Below are 17,749 nucleotides of genomic sequence, written 5' to 3'. Positions count from 1 at the left end.
GATGAAAAGACATGAGGTTTTCTCATTAGGGTTACAATGACCCATGGGGGGGGGGGGGAGGGGACCCCGTCATGTCACATGTCTCCCTCCATGCACACACAGGCCCCTCCCCATCACATGACTCTGTACATACACCATGTGTGCGCAACGGCCACACCCACAATTATTTTATACCAATAATCGGCTTAACAACATAAAAATAAAATAATGTGAAAAATAAATCCGCTGCCTACAAATCACCAATAATAGATAATCAATAGAATTACTAATAATAATAATAAATAATGTTGACAATATTATTACTAATAAATGATAATAAATAATAATAATGATAATGGTGATAAAATAAAAATAATAATATTGATAATAAATAATATTGATAATTGGTGTAAATAATGGATTTTCTCCCCCGATGAATGGAGAGTGTGGAGGGAGTGGCCGCGCCCCTATTACACGATATACGGTACTCCCCCTGTGCGCGGCTCTGTGAGGAGTCAGGAGCGCGCACATAGTACAGGACATACGGTACACACCGGAGTCTGGAAGGAGAAGGCGCACTCATCCCTGTGGACCCGATCTCCCGCCCGGGGGAGGCGAATACTCGGCAACACCGATAACAGCGCATCCTTCACGTCCACCATGACTCCGGCTCCCGCAGTGGTACGGCTCTCTCTTACTCCCCGTTTCCTCTTCCGGTGACGGTCTATCCCTCCCGCTGCTCACACTCGCTGGTGACTGGACTGAAGGCAAGCGAGGGGAGGAGAGAGTGCGCATGCGCGGAGGACAATGACAGAGCGGGACTGTTCAGCTACTGCGCATGCGCACAGGTGGGGACGCCGTTCTGCGGTGACGTAGGGAGGGCAAGGGCAGCCATGATGATTAAGGGCAAAATGTACTCTGTTTAAAGGGAATATAGAGAACCTGTTATAAATGTTTGGGTTTCCCTCCCCCCTCATTTCCTCTTCCCCCTCCTCCTTTCCCCTTTTTCTTCTCACATTCACCTCTTAGCTTTCCCTCCCCCGTCCCCTCCGTATCAATTTATATCTTTATTTCACTTTTCTGTTCATTTCTTATTTATATTTTTTGTATTCTGCAATTTTTCTCCATATTTTTCATTGTTTTTCTCTAATTTTCACCCTTCATTTCTATTTGATATTTTTTTAGCACTTTTCTACCAGCTTTAATTTCTTACATTTCTATTATTTTCATTTATTTTACGGTTTCTTTTTTTTTTAAGTATATTTTTATTTTATTTATTATATATTTATATTATTTATTTATATTTCCCCTATAATAATATTTCTCTCTCTTTTCTATAGCGTTCTTCCTTTTTTCCCGTCTTTCCTTCTTCTTTATTTATTATTTATATTATTCATTTTTTTTTATTTATTTTTATTTTTTTAAATCTTTGCAATTTTTTTAAAAATATAGAAAAGGAATAAATCCCATGTACATAAGTATTCACACCCTTTGCCATGTACATAAGTATTCACCCCCTTTGGTGAAGCTCCTTTGGCACCAATTCCAGCCTCCAGTATTTCTGAGTATGATGCTACAAGCTTGGCACTCCTATTTTTGGGCAGTTTCTCCCATTCTTCTTTGCAGGACCTCTCAAGCTCCATCAGGTTGGATGGGGGAGGGTCGGTGCTCAGCCATTTTCAGATCTCTCCAGAGATGTCGAATCGGGTTCAAGTCTGGGCTCTGGCTGGGCCACTCAAGGACATTCACAGAGTTGTCCCATAGTCACTCCTTAGTTATCTTGGCTGTGTGCTTAGGGTCGTTGTCCTGTTGGAAGATGAACCTTCGCCCCAGTCTGAGGTCCAGAGCGCTCTGGAGAAGGTTTTCATCAAGGATGTCTCTGTACATTGCTGCATTCATCTTTCCCTCCATCCTGACTAGTCTCCCAGTTCCTCCCCCACACCATGATGCAGCCACCACCATGCTTCACTGTAGGGATGGTATTGGCCAGGTGATGGGCGGTGCCTGGTTTCCTCCAGACATGACGCTTGCCATTCAGGCCAAAGAGTTGAATCTTTGTATCATCAGAGCAGAGAATTTTGTTTCTCATGGTCTGAGAGTCTTTCAGGTGTCTTTTGGGAAACTCCAGGCGGGCTGTCATGTGACTTTTACTGAGGAGTGGCTTCTGTCTGGCCACACCCATACAGGCCTGATTGGTGGAGTGCTGCAGAGATGGTTGTTCTTCTGGAAGGTTCTCCTCTCTCCACAGAGAAACACTGGAGCTCTGTCAGAGTGACCATCGGGTTCTTGGTCACCTCCCTGACTAAGGCCCCCCTCCCCCGATCGCTCAGTTTGGCCGGGCGGCCGCTCTAGGAAGAGTCCTGGGGGTTCCAAACTTCTTCCATTTACAGATGATGGAGGCCAATGTGCTCATTAGGACCTTCAATCCTGCAGAAATGTTTCTGTACCCTTCCCCCGATCTGTGCCTCCATACAATCCTGTCTCCGAGGTCTACAGACAATTCCTTGGACTTCATGGCTTGGTTTGTGCTCTGACATGCACTGTTACCTGTGAGACCTTCTATAGACAGCTGTGTGCCTTTCCAGATCATGTCCAATCAACCGAATTTACCACAGGTGGACTCCAATCAAGTTGTAGAAACATCTCAAGGATGATCAGTGGAAACAGGAGGCACCTGAGCTCAATTCTGAGTGTCATGGCAAAGGGTGTGAATACTTATGTACATGGCAAAGGGTGTGAATACTTATGTACATGGGATTTTTTCTTTTTTTTTTTATAAATTTGTAAAGATTTCAGACAAACTTCTCTCACGTTGTCATTATGGGGGAGGGGTTTGTAGAATTTTGAGGAAAATAATGAATGGAATCCATGTTGGCTGTAATATAACAAAATGTGGAAGAAGTGAAGCGCTGTGAATACTTTCTGGATACATTGTATGCACTAATAAAGTTTAAAACGGTCTTTAGGTGGGAATGTGATGTCAGAGCATGGGGGGAGGGGGTGTCACTATTTTCCTTGATTTTGATTGGTGGTATGTGACATATATTCTGTGGTCACTGTATAGACTCTGTCTATGCCTGATGAAGGGGTCCTGCGTGCCTCAGAAACCTTTCACTTACCCTGATGTGACTGCAATGTAAGATCCATGGTGTGATCACCTGATATAAATGTAACCTGCGGCCACTGCTGGGATCTCTTATAAAAACTCCAATTTACTGACTTTCCTGCTGTTCTTCTTTCATTTAAAAAAAAAAAAAAGGTCAAAAACAGGAAAATGTCTCCATAGTTACATAATTAGTGAGGTTGAAAAAGATACAAGCCCATCCAATTCATCCTCTGATGAGTGTTTATGTGAATAGTACATTGTATACCCCTGTATGTTGTACATTGTATACCCCTGTATGTTGTACATTGTATACTCCTGTATGTTGTACATTGTATACCCCTGTATGTTGTACATTGTATACCCCCTGTATGTTGTACATTGTATACCCCTGTATGTTGTACATTGTATACCCCCTGTATGTTGTACATTGTATACCCCCTGTATGTTGTACATTGTATACCCCTGTATGTTGTACATTGTATACCCCTGTATGTTGTACATTGTATACCCCTGTATGTTGTACATTGTATACCCCCTGTATGTTGTACATTGTATACCCCTGTATGTTGTACATTGTATACCCCCTGTATGTTGTACATTGTATACCCCTGTATGTTGTACATTGTATACCCCTGTATGTTGTACATTGTATACCCCTGTATGTTGTACATTGTATACCCCTGTATGTTGTACATTGTATACCTCTGTATGTTGTACATTGTATACCCCTGTATGTTGTACATTGTATACCCCCTGTATGTTGTACATTGTATACTCCCTGTATGTTGTACATTGTATACTCCCTGTATGTTGTACATTGTATACCCCTGTATGTTGTACATTGTATACCCCTGTATGTTGTACATTGTATACCCCTGTATGTTGTACATTGTATACCCCTGTATGTTGTACATTGTATACCCCCTGTATGTTGTACATTGTATACCCCAGTATGTTGTACATTGTATACCCCCTGTATGCTGTACATTGTATACCCCCTGTATGCTGTACATTGTATACCCCTGTATGTTGTACATTGTATACCCCCTGTATGTTGTACATTGTATACCCCCTGTATGTTGTACATTGTATACCCCTGTATGATGTACATTGTATACCCCCTGTATGTTGTACATTGTATACCCCCTGTATGTTGTACATTGTATACCCCTGTATGTTGTACATTGTATACCCCTGTATGTTGTACATTGTATACCCCCTGTATGTTGTACATTGTATACCCCTGTATGTTGTACATTGTATACCCCCTGTATGTTGTACATTGTATACCCCCTGTATGTTGTACATTGTATACCCCCTGTATGTTGTACATTGTATACCCCTGTATGTTGTACATTGTATACCCCTGTATGATGTACATTGTATACCCCCTGTATGTTGTACATTGTATACCCCCTGTATGTTGTACATTGTATACCCCTGTATGTTGTACATTGTATACCCCCTGTATGTTGTACATTGTATACCCCTGTATGTTGTACATTGTATACCCCTGTATGATGTACATTGTATACCCCCTGTATGTTGTACATTGTATACCCCTGTATGTTGTACATTGTATACCCCCTGTATGTTGTACATTGTATACCCCTGTATGTTGTACATTGTATACCCCTGTATGTTGTACATTGTATACCCCTGTATGATGTACATTGTATACCCCCTGTATGTTGTACATTGTATACCCCCTGTATGTTGTACATTGTATACCCCTGTATGTTGTACACTGTATACCCCTGTATGTTGTACATTGTATACCCCTGTATGTTGTACATTGTTTACCCCCTGTATGTTGTACATTGTATACCCCTGTATGTTGTACATTGTATACCCCCTGTATGTTGTACATTGTATACCCCCTGTATGTTGTACATTGTATACCCCTGTATGTTGTACATTGTATACCCCCTGTATGTTGTACATTGTATACCCCTGTATGTTGTACATTGTATACCCCCTGTATGTTGTACATTGTATACCCCTGTATGTTGTACATTGTATACCCCTGTATGATGTACATTGTATACCCCCTGTATGTTGTACATTGTATACCCCCTGTATGTTGTACATTGTATACCCCCTGTATGTTGTACATTGTATACCCCCTGTATGTTGTACATTGTATACCCCCTGTATGTTGTACATTGTATACCCCTGTATGTTGTACATTGTATACCCCCTGTATGTTGTACATTGTATACCCCTGTATGATGTACATTGTATACCCCCTGTATGTTGTACATTGTATACCCCTGTATGTTGTACACTGTATACCCCTGTATGTTGTACATTGTTTACCCCCTGTATGTTGTACATTGTATACCCCTGTATGTTGTACATTGTATACCCCCTGTATGTTGTACATTGTATACCCCTGTATGTTGTACATTGTATACCCCTGTATGTTGTACATTGTATACCCCCTGTATGTTGTACATTGTATACCCCTGTATGTTGTACATTGTATACCCCCTGTATGTTGTACATTGTATACCCCTGTATGATGTACATTGTATACCCCCTGTATGTTGTACATTGTATACCCCTGTATGTTGTACACTGTATACCCCTGTATGTTGTACATTGTTTACCCCCTGTATGTTGTACATTGTATACCCCTGTATGTTGTACATTGTATACCCCCTGTATGTTGTACATTGTATACCCCTGTATGTTGTACATTGTATACCCCTGTATGTTGTACATTGTATACCCCTGTATGTTGTACATTGTATACCCCTGTATGTTGTACATTGTATACCCCCTGTATGTTGTACATTGTATACCCCTGTATGTTGTACATTGTATACCCCCTGTATGTTGTACATTGTATACCCCTGTATGATGTACATTGTATACCCCCTGTATGTTGTACATTGTATACCCCTGTATGTTGTACACTGTATACCCCTGTATGTTGTACATTGTTTACCCCCTGTATGTTGTACATTGTATACCCCTGTATGTTGTACATTGTATACCCCCTGTATGTTGTACATTGTATACCCCTGTATGTTGTACATTGTATACCCCTGTATGTTGTACACTGTATACCCCTGTATGTTGTACATTGTTTACCCCCTGTATGTTGTACATTGTATACCCCTGTATGTTGTACATTGTATACCCCCTGTATGTTGTACATTGTATACCCCTGTATGTTGTACATTGTATACCCCTGTATGTTGTACATTGTATACCCCCTGTATGTTGTGGTCTTTAACCACTTTAAGACTGAGCCTATTTTTGACACTTTTTGTTTACAAGTTTTTTTGCTAGAAATCTACTTGGAACCCCCAAACATTATATATATTTTTTTAGAAAAGACTCTGCAGAATAAATTGGCGGTCATTGCAAAAATTTTTGTCACGCGGTTTTTTTTCGCAGCGGTCTTTCAAACGCCATTTTTTTGGAAAAATTACAAAAAATCACATTTCACTGCATTTAAGAAATACTAAACAGTAAAGTTAGCCCATTTTTTGTATATTGTGAAAGATGATGTCACGCCAAGTAAATAGATACCCAACATGTTACGGTTTAAAATTTGCGTACACCCTCGGAATGGCGACAAACTATGGTCAATAAAAATCTCCATAGGTGATGCTTTAAAAATGTTTAACGGTTACCAGTTTAGAGTTAGAGTGTAGCTCTTGTTTTTTAAATTATTGCTCACGCTCTGGTGATCGCGGCGATACCTCACATGTGTGGTTTGAACAGCGATTTCATTTGCTCGACTTCCGTATACGTTTTCTTTCGTGCGCAAGCTAACGGCGACGGGGGTGGCTAAATTTTTTTTTATTTTTTTCCTATTTATTTATTTATTTTTTTAAATTTAGCACAGGTTTTAAAAAAAAAATAAAAATCTGATCACTTTTATTGCTGTCACAAGCAATGTAAACATCCCTTGTGACACCAATATGCAGTGACAGGTACTCTTTATGGAGGGATCGGGGGAATGTGACAGTAATAGCAGTGACAGGTACTCTTTATGGAGGGATCGGGGGAATGTGACAGTAATAGAAGTGACAGGTACTCTTTATGGAGGGATCGGGAGGAATGTGACAGTAAAAGGAGTGACAGGTACTCTTTATGGAGGGATCGGGGGGAATGTGACAGTAATAGGAGTGACAGGTACTCTTTATGGAGGGATCGGGGGGAATGTGACAGTAATAGGAGTGACAGGTACTCTTTATGGAGGGATCGGGGGGAATGTGACAGTAATAGGCAGTGACAGGTACTCTTTATGGAGGGATCGGGGGGAAATGTGACAGTAATAGGAGTGACAGGTACTCTTTATGGAGGGATCGGGGGGGAATGTGACAGTAATAGGAGTGACAGGTACTCTTTATGGAGGGATCGGGGGGAATGTGACAGTAATAGGCAGTGACAGGTACTCTTTATGGAGGGATCGGGGGGAATGTGACAGTAATAGGAGTGACAGGTACTCTTTATGGAGGGATCGGGGGGAAATGTGACAGTAATAGGAGTGACAGGTACTCTTTATGGAGGGATCGGGGGAATGTGACAGTAATAGCAGTGACAGGTACTCTTTATGGAGGGATCGGGGGGAATGTGACAGTAATAGGAGTGACAGGTACTCTTTATGGAGGGATCGGGGGGAATGTGACAGTAATAGCAGTGACAGGTACTCTTTATGGAGGGATCGGGAGGAATGTGACAGTAATAGCAGTGACAGGTACTCTTTATGGAGGGATCGGGAGGAATGTGACAGTAATAGACAGTGACAGGTACTCTTTATGGAGGGATCGGGGGGAATGTGACAGTAATAGCAGTGACAGGTACTCTTTATGGAGGGATCGGGAGGAATGTGACAGTAAAAGGAGTGACAGGTACTCTTTATGGAGGGATCGGGGGGAATGTGACAGTAATAGGAGTGACAGGTACTCTTTATGGAGGGATCGGGGGGAATGTGACAGTAATAGGAGTGACAGGTACTCTTTATGGAGGGATCGGGGGGAATGTGACAGTAATAGGCAGTGACAGGTACTCTTTATGGAGGGATCGGGGGGAAATGTGACAGTAATAGGAGTGACAGGTACTCTTTATGGAGGGATCGGGGGGAATGTGACAGTAATAGGAGTGACAGGTACTCTTTATGGAGGGATCGGGGGGAAATGTGACAGTAATAGGAGTGACAGGTACTCTTTATGGAGGGATCGGGGGAATGTGACAGTAATAGCAGTGACAGGTACTCTTTATGGAGGGATCGGGGGGAATGTGACAGTAATAGGAGTGACAGGTACTCTTTATGGAGGGATCGGGGGGAATGTGACAGTAATAGCAGTGACAGGTACTCTTTATGGAGGGATCGGGGGGAATGTGACAGTAATAGGAGTGACAGGTACTCTTTATGGAGGGATCGGGAGGAATGTGACAGTAATAGCAGTGACAGGTACTCTTTATGGAGGGATCGGGAGGAATGTGACAGTAATAGACAGTGACAGGTACTCTTTATGGAGGGATCGGGGGGAATGTGACAGTAATAGCAGTGACAGGTACTCTTTATGGAGGGATCGGGAGGAATGTGACAGTAATAGGAGTGACAGGTACTCTTTATGGAGGAATCGGGGGGAATGTGACAGTAATAGGAGTGACAGGTACTCTTTATGGAGGGATCGGGGGGAATGTGACAGTAATAGGAGTGACAGGTACTCTTTATGGAGGGATCGGGGGGAATGTGACAGTAATATGCAGTGACAGGTACTCTTTATGGAGGGATCGGGGGGATGTGACAGTAATAGGAGTGACAGGTACTCTTTATGGAGGGATCGGGGGGATGTGACAGTAATAGGAGTGACAGGTACTCTTTATGGAGGGATCGGGGGGGAATGTGACAGTAATAGGAGTGACAGGTACTCTTTATGGAGGGATCGGGGGAATGTGACAGTAATAGGAGTGACAGGTACTCTTTATGGAGGGATCGGGGGGAATGTGACAGTAATAGCAGTGACAGGTACTCTTTATGGAGGGATCGGGGGGGAATGTGACAGTAATAGGAGTGACAGGTACTCTTTATGGAGGGATCGGGGGGGAATGTGACAGTAATAGCAGTGACAGGTACTCTTTATGGAGGAATCGGGGGGAATGTGACAGTAATAGCAGTGACAGGTACTCTTTATGGAGGGATCGGGGGGGAATGTGACAGTAATAGGAGTGACAGGTACTCTTTATGGAGGGATCGGGGGGAATGTGACAGTAATAGGAGTGACAGGTACTCTTTATGGAGGGATCGGGGGAATGTGACAGTAATAGGAGTGACAGGTACTCTTTATGGAGGGATCGGGGGGAATGTGACAGTAATAGCAGTGACAGGTACTCTTTATGGAGGGATCGGGGGGGAATGTGACAGTAATAGGAGTGACAGGTACTCTTTATGGAGGGATCGGGGGGAATGTGACAGTAATAGCAGTGACAGGTACTCTTTATGGAGGGATCGGGAGGAATGTGACAGTAATAGGAGTGACAGGTACTCTTTATGGAGGGATCGGGGGGAATGTGACAGTAATAGCAGTGACAGGTACTCTTTATGGAGGGATCGGGGGGAATGTGACAGTAATATGCAGTGACAGGTACTCTTTATGGAGGGATCGGGGGGAATGTGACAGTAATAGCAGTGACAGGTACTCTTTATGGAGGGATCGGGGGGAATGTGACAGTAATAGCAGTGACAGATACTCTTTATGGAGGGATCGGGGGGAATGTGACAGTAATAGGAGTGACAGGTACTCTTTATGGAGGGATCGGGGGAATGTGACAGTAATAGCAGTGACAGGTACTCTTTATGGAGGGATCGGGGGGAATGTGACAGTAATAGGAGTGACAGGTACTCTTTATGGAGGGATCGGGGGGAATGTGACAGTAATAGCAGTGACAGGTACTCTTTATGGAGGGATCGGGGGGAATGTGACAGTAATAGGAGTGACAGGTACTCTTTATGGAGGGATCGGGGGGAATGTGACAGTAATAGCAGTGACAGGTACTCTTTATGGAGGGATCGGGAGGAATGTGACAGTAATAGCAGTGACAGGTACTCTTTATGGAGGGATCGGGAGGAATGTGACAGTAATAGACAGTGACAGGTACTCTTTATGGAGGGATCGGGGGGAATGTGACAGTAATAGCAGTGACAGGTACTCTTTATGGAGGGATCGGGAGGAATGTGACAGTAATAGGAGTGACAGGTACTCTTTATGGAGGAATCGGGGGGAATGTGACAGTAATAGGAGTGACAGGTACTCTTTATGGAGGGATCGGGGGGAATGTGACAGTAATAGGAGTGACAGGTACTCTTTATGGAGGGATCGGGGGGAATGTGACAGTAATATGCAGTGACAGGTACTCTTTATGGAGGGATCGGGGGGATGTGACAGTAATAGGAGTGACAGGTACTCTTTATGGAGGGATCGGGGGGATGTGACAGTAATAGGAGTGACAGGTACTCTTTATGGAGGGATCGGGGGGGAATGTGACAGTAATAGGAGTGACAGGTACTCTTTATGGAGGGATCGGGGGAATGTGACAGTAATAGGAGTGACAGGTACTCTTTATGGAGGGATCGGGGGGAATGTGACAGTAATAGCAGTGACAGGTACTCTTTATGGAGGGATCGGGGGGGAATGTGACAGTAATAGGAGTGACAGGTACTCTTTATGGAGGGATCGGGGGGGAATGTGACAGTAATAGCAGTGACAGGTACTCTTTATGGAGGAATCGGGGGGAATGTGACAGTAATAGCAGTGACAGGTACTCTTTATGGAGGGATCGGGGGGGAATGTGACAGTAATAGGAGTGACAGGTACTCTTTATGGAGGGATCGGGGGGAATGTGACAGTAATAGGAGTGACAGGTACTCTTTATGGAGGGATCGGGGGAATGTGACAGTAATAGGAGTGACAGGTACTCTTTATGGAGGGATCGGGGGGAATGTGACAGTAATAGCAGTGACAGGTACTCTTTATGGAGGGATCGGGAGGAATGTGACAGTAATAGGAGTGACAGGTACTCTTTATGGAGGGATCGGGGGGAATGTGACAGTAATAGCAGTGACAGGTACTCTTTATGGAGGGATCGGGGGGAATGTGACAGTAATATGCAGTGACAGGTACTCTTTATGGAGGGATCGGGGGGAATGTGACAGTAATAGCAGTGACAGGTACTCTTTATGGAGGGATCGGGGGGAATGTGACAGTAATAGCAGTGACAGATACTCTTTATGGAGGGATCGGGGGGAATGTGACAGTAATAGGAGTGACAGGTACTCTTTATGGAGGGATCGGGGGGAATGTGACAGTAATAGGAGTGACAGGTACTCTTTATGGAGGGATCGGGGGGAATGTGACAGTAATAGCAGTGACAGGTACTCTTTATAGAGGGATCGGGAGGAATGTGACAGTAATAGGAGTGACAGGTACTCTTTATGGAGGAATCGGGGGGAATGTGACAGTAAAAGGAGTGACAGGTACTCTTTATGGAGGGATCGGGGGGAATGTGACAGTAATATGCAGTGACAGGTACTCTTTATGGAGGGATCGGGGGGAATGTGACAGTAATAGGAGTGACAGGTACTCTTTATGGAGGGATCGGGGGGAATGTGACAGTAATAGGAGTGACAGGTACTCTTTATGGAGGGATCGGGGGGAATGTGACAGTAATATGTAGTGACAGGTACTCTTTATGGAGGGATCGGGGGTCTAAAAGACTCCAAACCCCTCCACTGCACTTCCATGTATGCAAAATGCCGAAAACTGCATTTTAAAATACTGTCGCTTTTTGAATCTGCCGCCTTTAGCAGCCGAGTAACCCGGACGTGACGTCATGGACGCCGCCTCCGGGTTACGTCATCCGAGACCCGATTCCGGCTTAGATCGGGACTCCATCCAGCCAGCAGACGCGCCGGCTGGTTGCTCGGGTCTCCCGGTGGGATGGGAGACCCGAGCAGAGCCGTGGAAGGCGGTGCGAGGGGGGGGGCGTCCCCTCTCGCTCGCCAGGGTAACGATCAAGCGGCTCCTGAGCCGCATCGGTCATTACCGCCAGAAAGCCGACCGCTGGCTCTAAAAAACGGTCTAGCTAGAGGCATCCTCCCGGTACAACCAGTTAAAGTCAGCTGACGTAGGCCTACGTCAGTTTGCGTTAAGCGGTTAAGGTGTCCATCTAATCGTTTTTTGAAACTATCGATGCTCCCTGCTGATACGACTGCTTGTGGAAGAGAATTCCACATCCTTACCGCTCTTACAGTGAAGAACCCCTTACATATTTTAAGGTTAAACCGCCTTTCCTCTAGTTTTAGTGAGTGGCCACGTGTCTTATTGTATCTCCTTTCTCTGAATAGTTTGTTCCTTATGCTAGGGTCGCCAGTACAGTATTTGTACATTGATATCATATCCCCCCCTCAATCGTCTCTTCTCCAGAGAGAATCTCCCATCTTGTTAGCCAGACTTCTAGCATTAGTGAACAAGCCTCGTAATTTTGTCCGGTCACATCCTATATACTTGTTAGATGCTATGAGGTTGCAGTTTGGATTTGCCAGCTCACTGACCTTGGGTTTAGGTATACTAGTCCCCCTACCGCTAATGCCCCCAATGTTACCCGCTGAACCTTGTTCCATGCTGGCTAGCTCTACATTTGTACCCCCCCCCCCCCATCACCTAGTTTAAAAGCCCCTCTAACTTTTTGGCCATCCTCTCACCCAGTACGGTTGCACCCTCCCCATTTAGGTGCAATCCGTCCCTACCATAGAGCTGGTGGCCGACTGAGAAGTCGGCCCAGTTCTCCAGGAACCCGAAACCCTCCTTACTACACCAGCTCCTCAGCCACTCGTTAACTTCCCTAATCTCCCGCTGCCTCTCTGGTGTGGCTCGAGGTACAGGTAGTATTTCGGAAAATACTACCTTGGAGGTCCTAGTCCTCAACTTAGCGCCTAAGTCCCTGAAATGTTTTTTTAGGATTCTCCATCTTCCTCTGCCCATGTCATTGGTGCCCACGTGTACCATGACAGCTGGGTCTTCCCCAGCCCCACCCAATAATCTGTCCACCCGATCCGCGATGTGCCGAACCCGAGCGCCCGGCAAACAACAGACTGTTCGGCGCTCAGATTGCCCTATCTGTCCTTCTAATAATTGAGTCCCCTACCACCAGCACCTGTCTTTCCTTTCCCTTTCTCCCAGCCTCACTGGAGGAGTTCTTACCCCTGCAGCTAGGGGTCGTCACTTAATGCTGGACCATGACTGGTCTCTAGCACAGACAATTGCTACACAAGTCACATTGTAATTGAATGTGATTAGAAATTCCCTTTCCTTTCCATTCTTCACCCGCTGTTATTTTCTGTAAAATGCAATATGGCCACCTGGAGGCGCTCTGTACACAGATGGTATACACAACCACCCCCCCCCCCCCCCGAATTGTCATTTCCTGCTTGTGATTGGCTTACTGATATACCCAGAAGTCTGCACTAGGATACAAGTCAGATATTGGGCATCCCCTGAAACAAAATGTCATTTTTGGTGAGATACTCCCAATAGGAAATCACATCCAAAGGGATGCAGACCCTGCCACTTTCCTCATTAGAACCCTGCAGGTGCAGCAGCTGATTGATAATTATAAAGTCCCTCCCATTCACATTCACTCACATGGACACAGAGAAACACACAGATATTTCTTCAGAGTAACAAAAGGAAGGAATCTGCTACAACGTTTGTTACAATCCCTGCAATGTACAGAGATCACCCTGAGGGGGAGGGGGGTTCTTAACAAAAGTGGAGTTACTTTTTAGGCTCCATTTACATATGCAAATCGGATGCATTTTGAGCCGCCCCCGATTCGCATGACATTTGAATCATAGCAGCTTTCTCTGGAGTCGGTTCACATATAGTGGTGCAGCGGCTGTGCCAATTCCCTGCAAATTTCAAAAAAGAGTCCTGTGCGTTTTCTGAGCACTGCGGTGCGATTCAGATGCAAATTCCAGGCTCATTGCATTCTATGGGAACGCACACCAATCACACATCCAATCAGTTTTCAACACAAATTTGATAAAAAGCCTGGAGGTCCCCCACAATCCATAGCAGGGCCCTTCAGATCTGCTACAGAGGAACCCCATGCCAAAAGTGCAATAAAAACGGCGTGGGGTCCCTCCCAAAATCCATACCAGACCCTTATCCAAGCATGCAGCCCAGCAAGTCAGGAAGGGGGGGGGAGCGAGCGCCCCCCCGCCTCCTGGACCATACCAGGCCACATGCCCTTTAACATGGGAGGGGGGGCTCTGGGGCAGCATGGGGAAGGGGCATCTTGTCCTCATGTTGTTGGAGACCAGGGCCTCTGGTTGGTGGTTGCGGGGGTCTGCGGTGGGGGACCCCAGATCCCCTCCATATAAATGGGTATAGAGTACATAGTATTCCTAAATAAATTAATGATCTGCCACAAGGAAAAAAAGAGAGAAAGCCTCCATCCCTGGAAATGTGTTTTAAGGAGAAGTTGGGGCAGTGGGACTTTGAATGAGGCATGAATTGAAGAAAGAGGAATTTATTTTGAAAACATAAAATTTATACAGTTAATGTGTTTATAAACAAATATTGAAACAATATACAATTCATAATGAGAATACATATATAATGGGATCTCAAATGAGATCTCTACAATTGATTCCAATATAAAAACACTGTATATAATATTTCATACATGATGAGAATAAAAAATATATGAGTTTTTTGCATCCGAGTTATAATGTAGACTCTACGCGTTTCCTGGACCTCCGTCCATTCATCAGGAGTAGTGGATACATATAAAAAGTATCTGAAGAAAAAAGGAATTTATATATTTTTGCACCAGAACAAGTGAGTATGTACAAGATGTATCAATATAAAAATCTGTGGACATAATATATTACCTTAAACATCTCCGGGTCAATTATGACACAGGAGAAAATGAGACCCAACCCAGGAGGGACAATGGTGGCATCTGAGGCAAAGTCTCCCCCGGGGCTGAGGTGCAGAGAGAGCCAGTCACGATCGGGGACAATCCGATCACTCTACATTGAACTATTTATTCTTCCTCTCATGGGTGTCTCTCCTTGGATCGGTTCATTTGTTTTTGTGAATATGTTTTAGACAGTCTAATTGACTTCATTTCTAATATTTTTTATGCTTATATAGATCAATACCGATCCATGGATACCCCATTACAATCACCATCTTCCCATCTGTGAGGCTTGCACCTTCCGTTAGGACTGTCAGTTCTATTCTTTGAACTCCAGTTCCTAGCACTTTGATGCACCATCCCCTTCACTGGGTTTTTTTGTTTTTTTCCTTTCATTTCACTTAACAGTCTCTTCTTTTCATCTTCTCTATCACCCCCTTTTCATTTCTCTTTACCCACCCTTCTCCTGGGATCGGTTCATTTGCTCTTAGCAATATGCCAATTTATGGCAGTCCTATGTGACCCAATATATATTTATTTTATGTTTGTTCAGATCATCACCGATCCCTAGGTCATCTTATATTGCAATTATCACAGCCCAACATAGGAGGTCAGTATTTCCTACCCGGATTGTCCCCGATCGCTCTCTCTGCACCTCAGCCCCGGGGGAGACTTTGCCTCAGATGCCACCATTGTCCCTCCTGGGTTGGGTCTCATTTTCTCCTGTGTCATAATTGACCCGGAAATGTTTAAGGTAATAATATATTATGTCCACAGATTTTTAGATTGATACATCTTGTACATACTCACTTGTTCTGGTGCAAAAATATATAAATTCCTTTTTTCTTCAGATACTTTTTATATGTATCCACTACTCCTGATGAATATACGGAGGTCCAGGAAACGCGTAGAGTCTACAATATAACTCGGATGCAAAAACTCATATATTTTTTATTCTCATCATGTATGAAATATTATATACAGTGTTTTTATATTGGAATCAATTGTAGAGATCTCATTTGAGATCCCATTATATATGTATTCTCATTATGAATTGTATATTGTTTCAATATTTGTTTATAAACACATTAACTGTATAAATTTTATGTTTTCAAAATAAATTCCTCTTTCTTCAATTAATGCCTCATTCAAAGTCCCACTGCCCCAATTTCTCCTTAAAACACATTTCCAGGGATGGAGGCTTTCTCTCTTTTTTTTTTCCTTGTGGCAGATCATTAATTTATTTAGGAATACTACGTACTCTATACCCATTTATATGGAGGGGATCTGGGGTCCCCCACCGCAGACCCCCGCAACCACCAGCCAGGGTTGTGGGGAAGAGGCCCTTGTCTCCAACAACATGAGGACAAGATGCCTCTTCCCCATGCTGCCCCAGAGCCCCCCCTCCCATGTTAAAGGGCATGTGACCTGGTATGGTCCAGGAGGCGGGGGGGCGCTCGCTCCCCCCCCCCCTTCCTGACTTGCTGGTCTGCATGCTTGGATAAGGGTCTGGTATGGATTTTGGGAGGGACCCCACGCCGTTTTTATTGCACTTTTGGCATGGGGTTCCTCTGTAGCAGATCTGAAGTCTACATTATAACTCGGATGCAATAAACTCATATATTTTTTATTCTCATCATGTATGAAATATTATATACAGTGTTTTTATATTGGAATCAATTGTAGAGATCTCATTTGAGATCCCATTATATATGTATTCTCATTATGAATTGTAAATTGTTTCAATATTTGTTTAAACACATTAACTGTATAAATTTTATGTTTTCAAAATAAATTCCTCTTTCTTCAATTCATGCCTCATTCAAAGTCCCACTGCCCCAATTTCTCCTTAAAATACATAGTATTCCTACCCATTCACTAAAAAAGTGGGTAACATAGCACATTTTCGAACCCCGATGTAGATCTATCATCAATCACGCCGCCCATCGAAACCCGAAAAAAGAAAATGAAAAAAAAGTTCCGCTCACGCCGAAGGCTCTCACAATCTTCCTGATTCTTAAGTAGCTTAGGGACGGGGCCTCGGCAGCGTCACCAACCCAGCATGCACCATTTTTATTTTTACACTTTTTTGGTGAATGGGTAGGGGTACTATTTTTCCCAATATTCATTCACCCTGGGGGGGGGGGGCGGGATCTGGGGGCCTCTCTGTTAAAGGGGGCTTCTTTATTCTGATAAACCCCCTGCCTGCAGACCCCCCTTAACCACCAGCCAGGGCTGTGGGGAAGAGGCTCTTGTCCCTATCAACATGGGAACAAGATGCTTTGGGGGGGGGGGGTGACAGAGCCCCCCTGCCCCATGTTGAGGGCATGTGGCATTGTATGGTTCAGTAACGGGGGGGGGGGGGGGGGCGCTCACTCATCCCTGGCCTGGCTGCCCGGATAAGGGTCTGGTATGTGTTGGGGGAGGACTTTTCACTATTTGTTTTTGCCAGCAATGTTTTTTTTACATTCAGCTGTCGGTGGGGAAGCCCGCTGACAGCTGATGAGTCATCCGTTGTTAAGGACGCGGCAGCCGACTTCCTGGCCCGCTCCTTAGCAACCAACTAATGTTAAAGACGCCGGCGGCCGCTGGCTCCTGATATTTAAGTCTGAACTGCATCTAAATCGCAGATGAACCCCTGAACGGTGAAAATTCGCACCGGACATGTGTGAACCTAGCCTTAACCACTTGCCAACTGCCGCACAACTATATACT

General features: G+C 44.4%; 2 protein-coding genes across 3 annotated transcripts in view; one reads left to right on the top strand and one right to left on the bottom strand.

The window, feature by feature from the left end:
• The window catches only part of USP5 (ubiquitin specific peptidase 5), a 70,705-nt gene extending 69,920 nt beyond the window's left edge, over positions 1–785 (bottom strand). Inside the window, exon 1 of one of the 2 annotated variants that reach the window (XM_082269157.1) lies at positions 534–785. In XM_082269157.1, the coding sequence (XP_082125283.1) occupies positions 534–641 (108 nt within the window). In that variant the 5' untranslated portion in view covers positions 642–785. The remainder of the gene's footprint in view (positions 1–533) is intronic. The other variant, XM_082269158.1, reaches the window with a different exon arrangement.
• MRPL51 (mitochondrial ribosomal protein L51) overlaps positions 1–17,749 on the top strand; it is a 156,787-nt gene that overhangs the window by 61,415 nt on the left and 77,623 nt on the right. The gene's annotated exons all lie outside the window — the stretch shown is intronic.

Source organism: Pelophylax lessonae, assembly GCF_965119305.1.
Source record: "Pelophylax lessonae genome assembly, chromosome: 9".
Lineage (NCBI taxonomy): Eukaryota > Metazoa > Chordata > Amphibia > Anura > Ranidae > Pelophylax > Pelophylax lessonae.
This window is presented reverse-complemented; position numbering and strand designations above follow the sequence as displayed.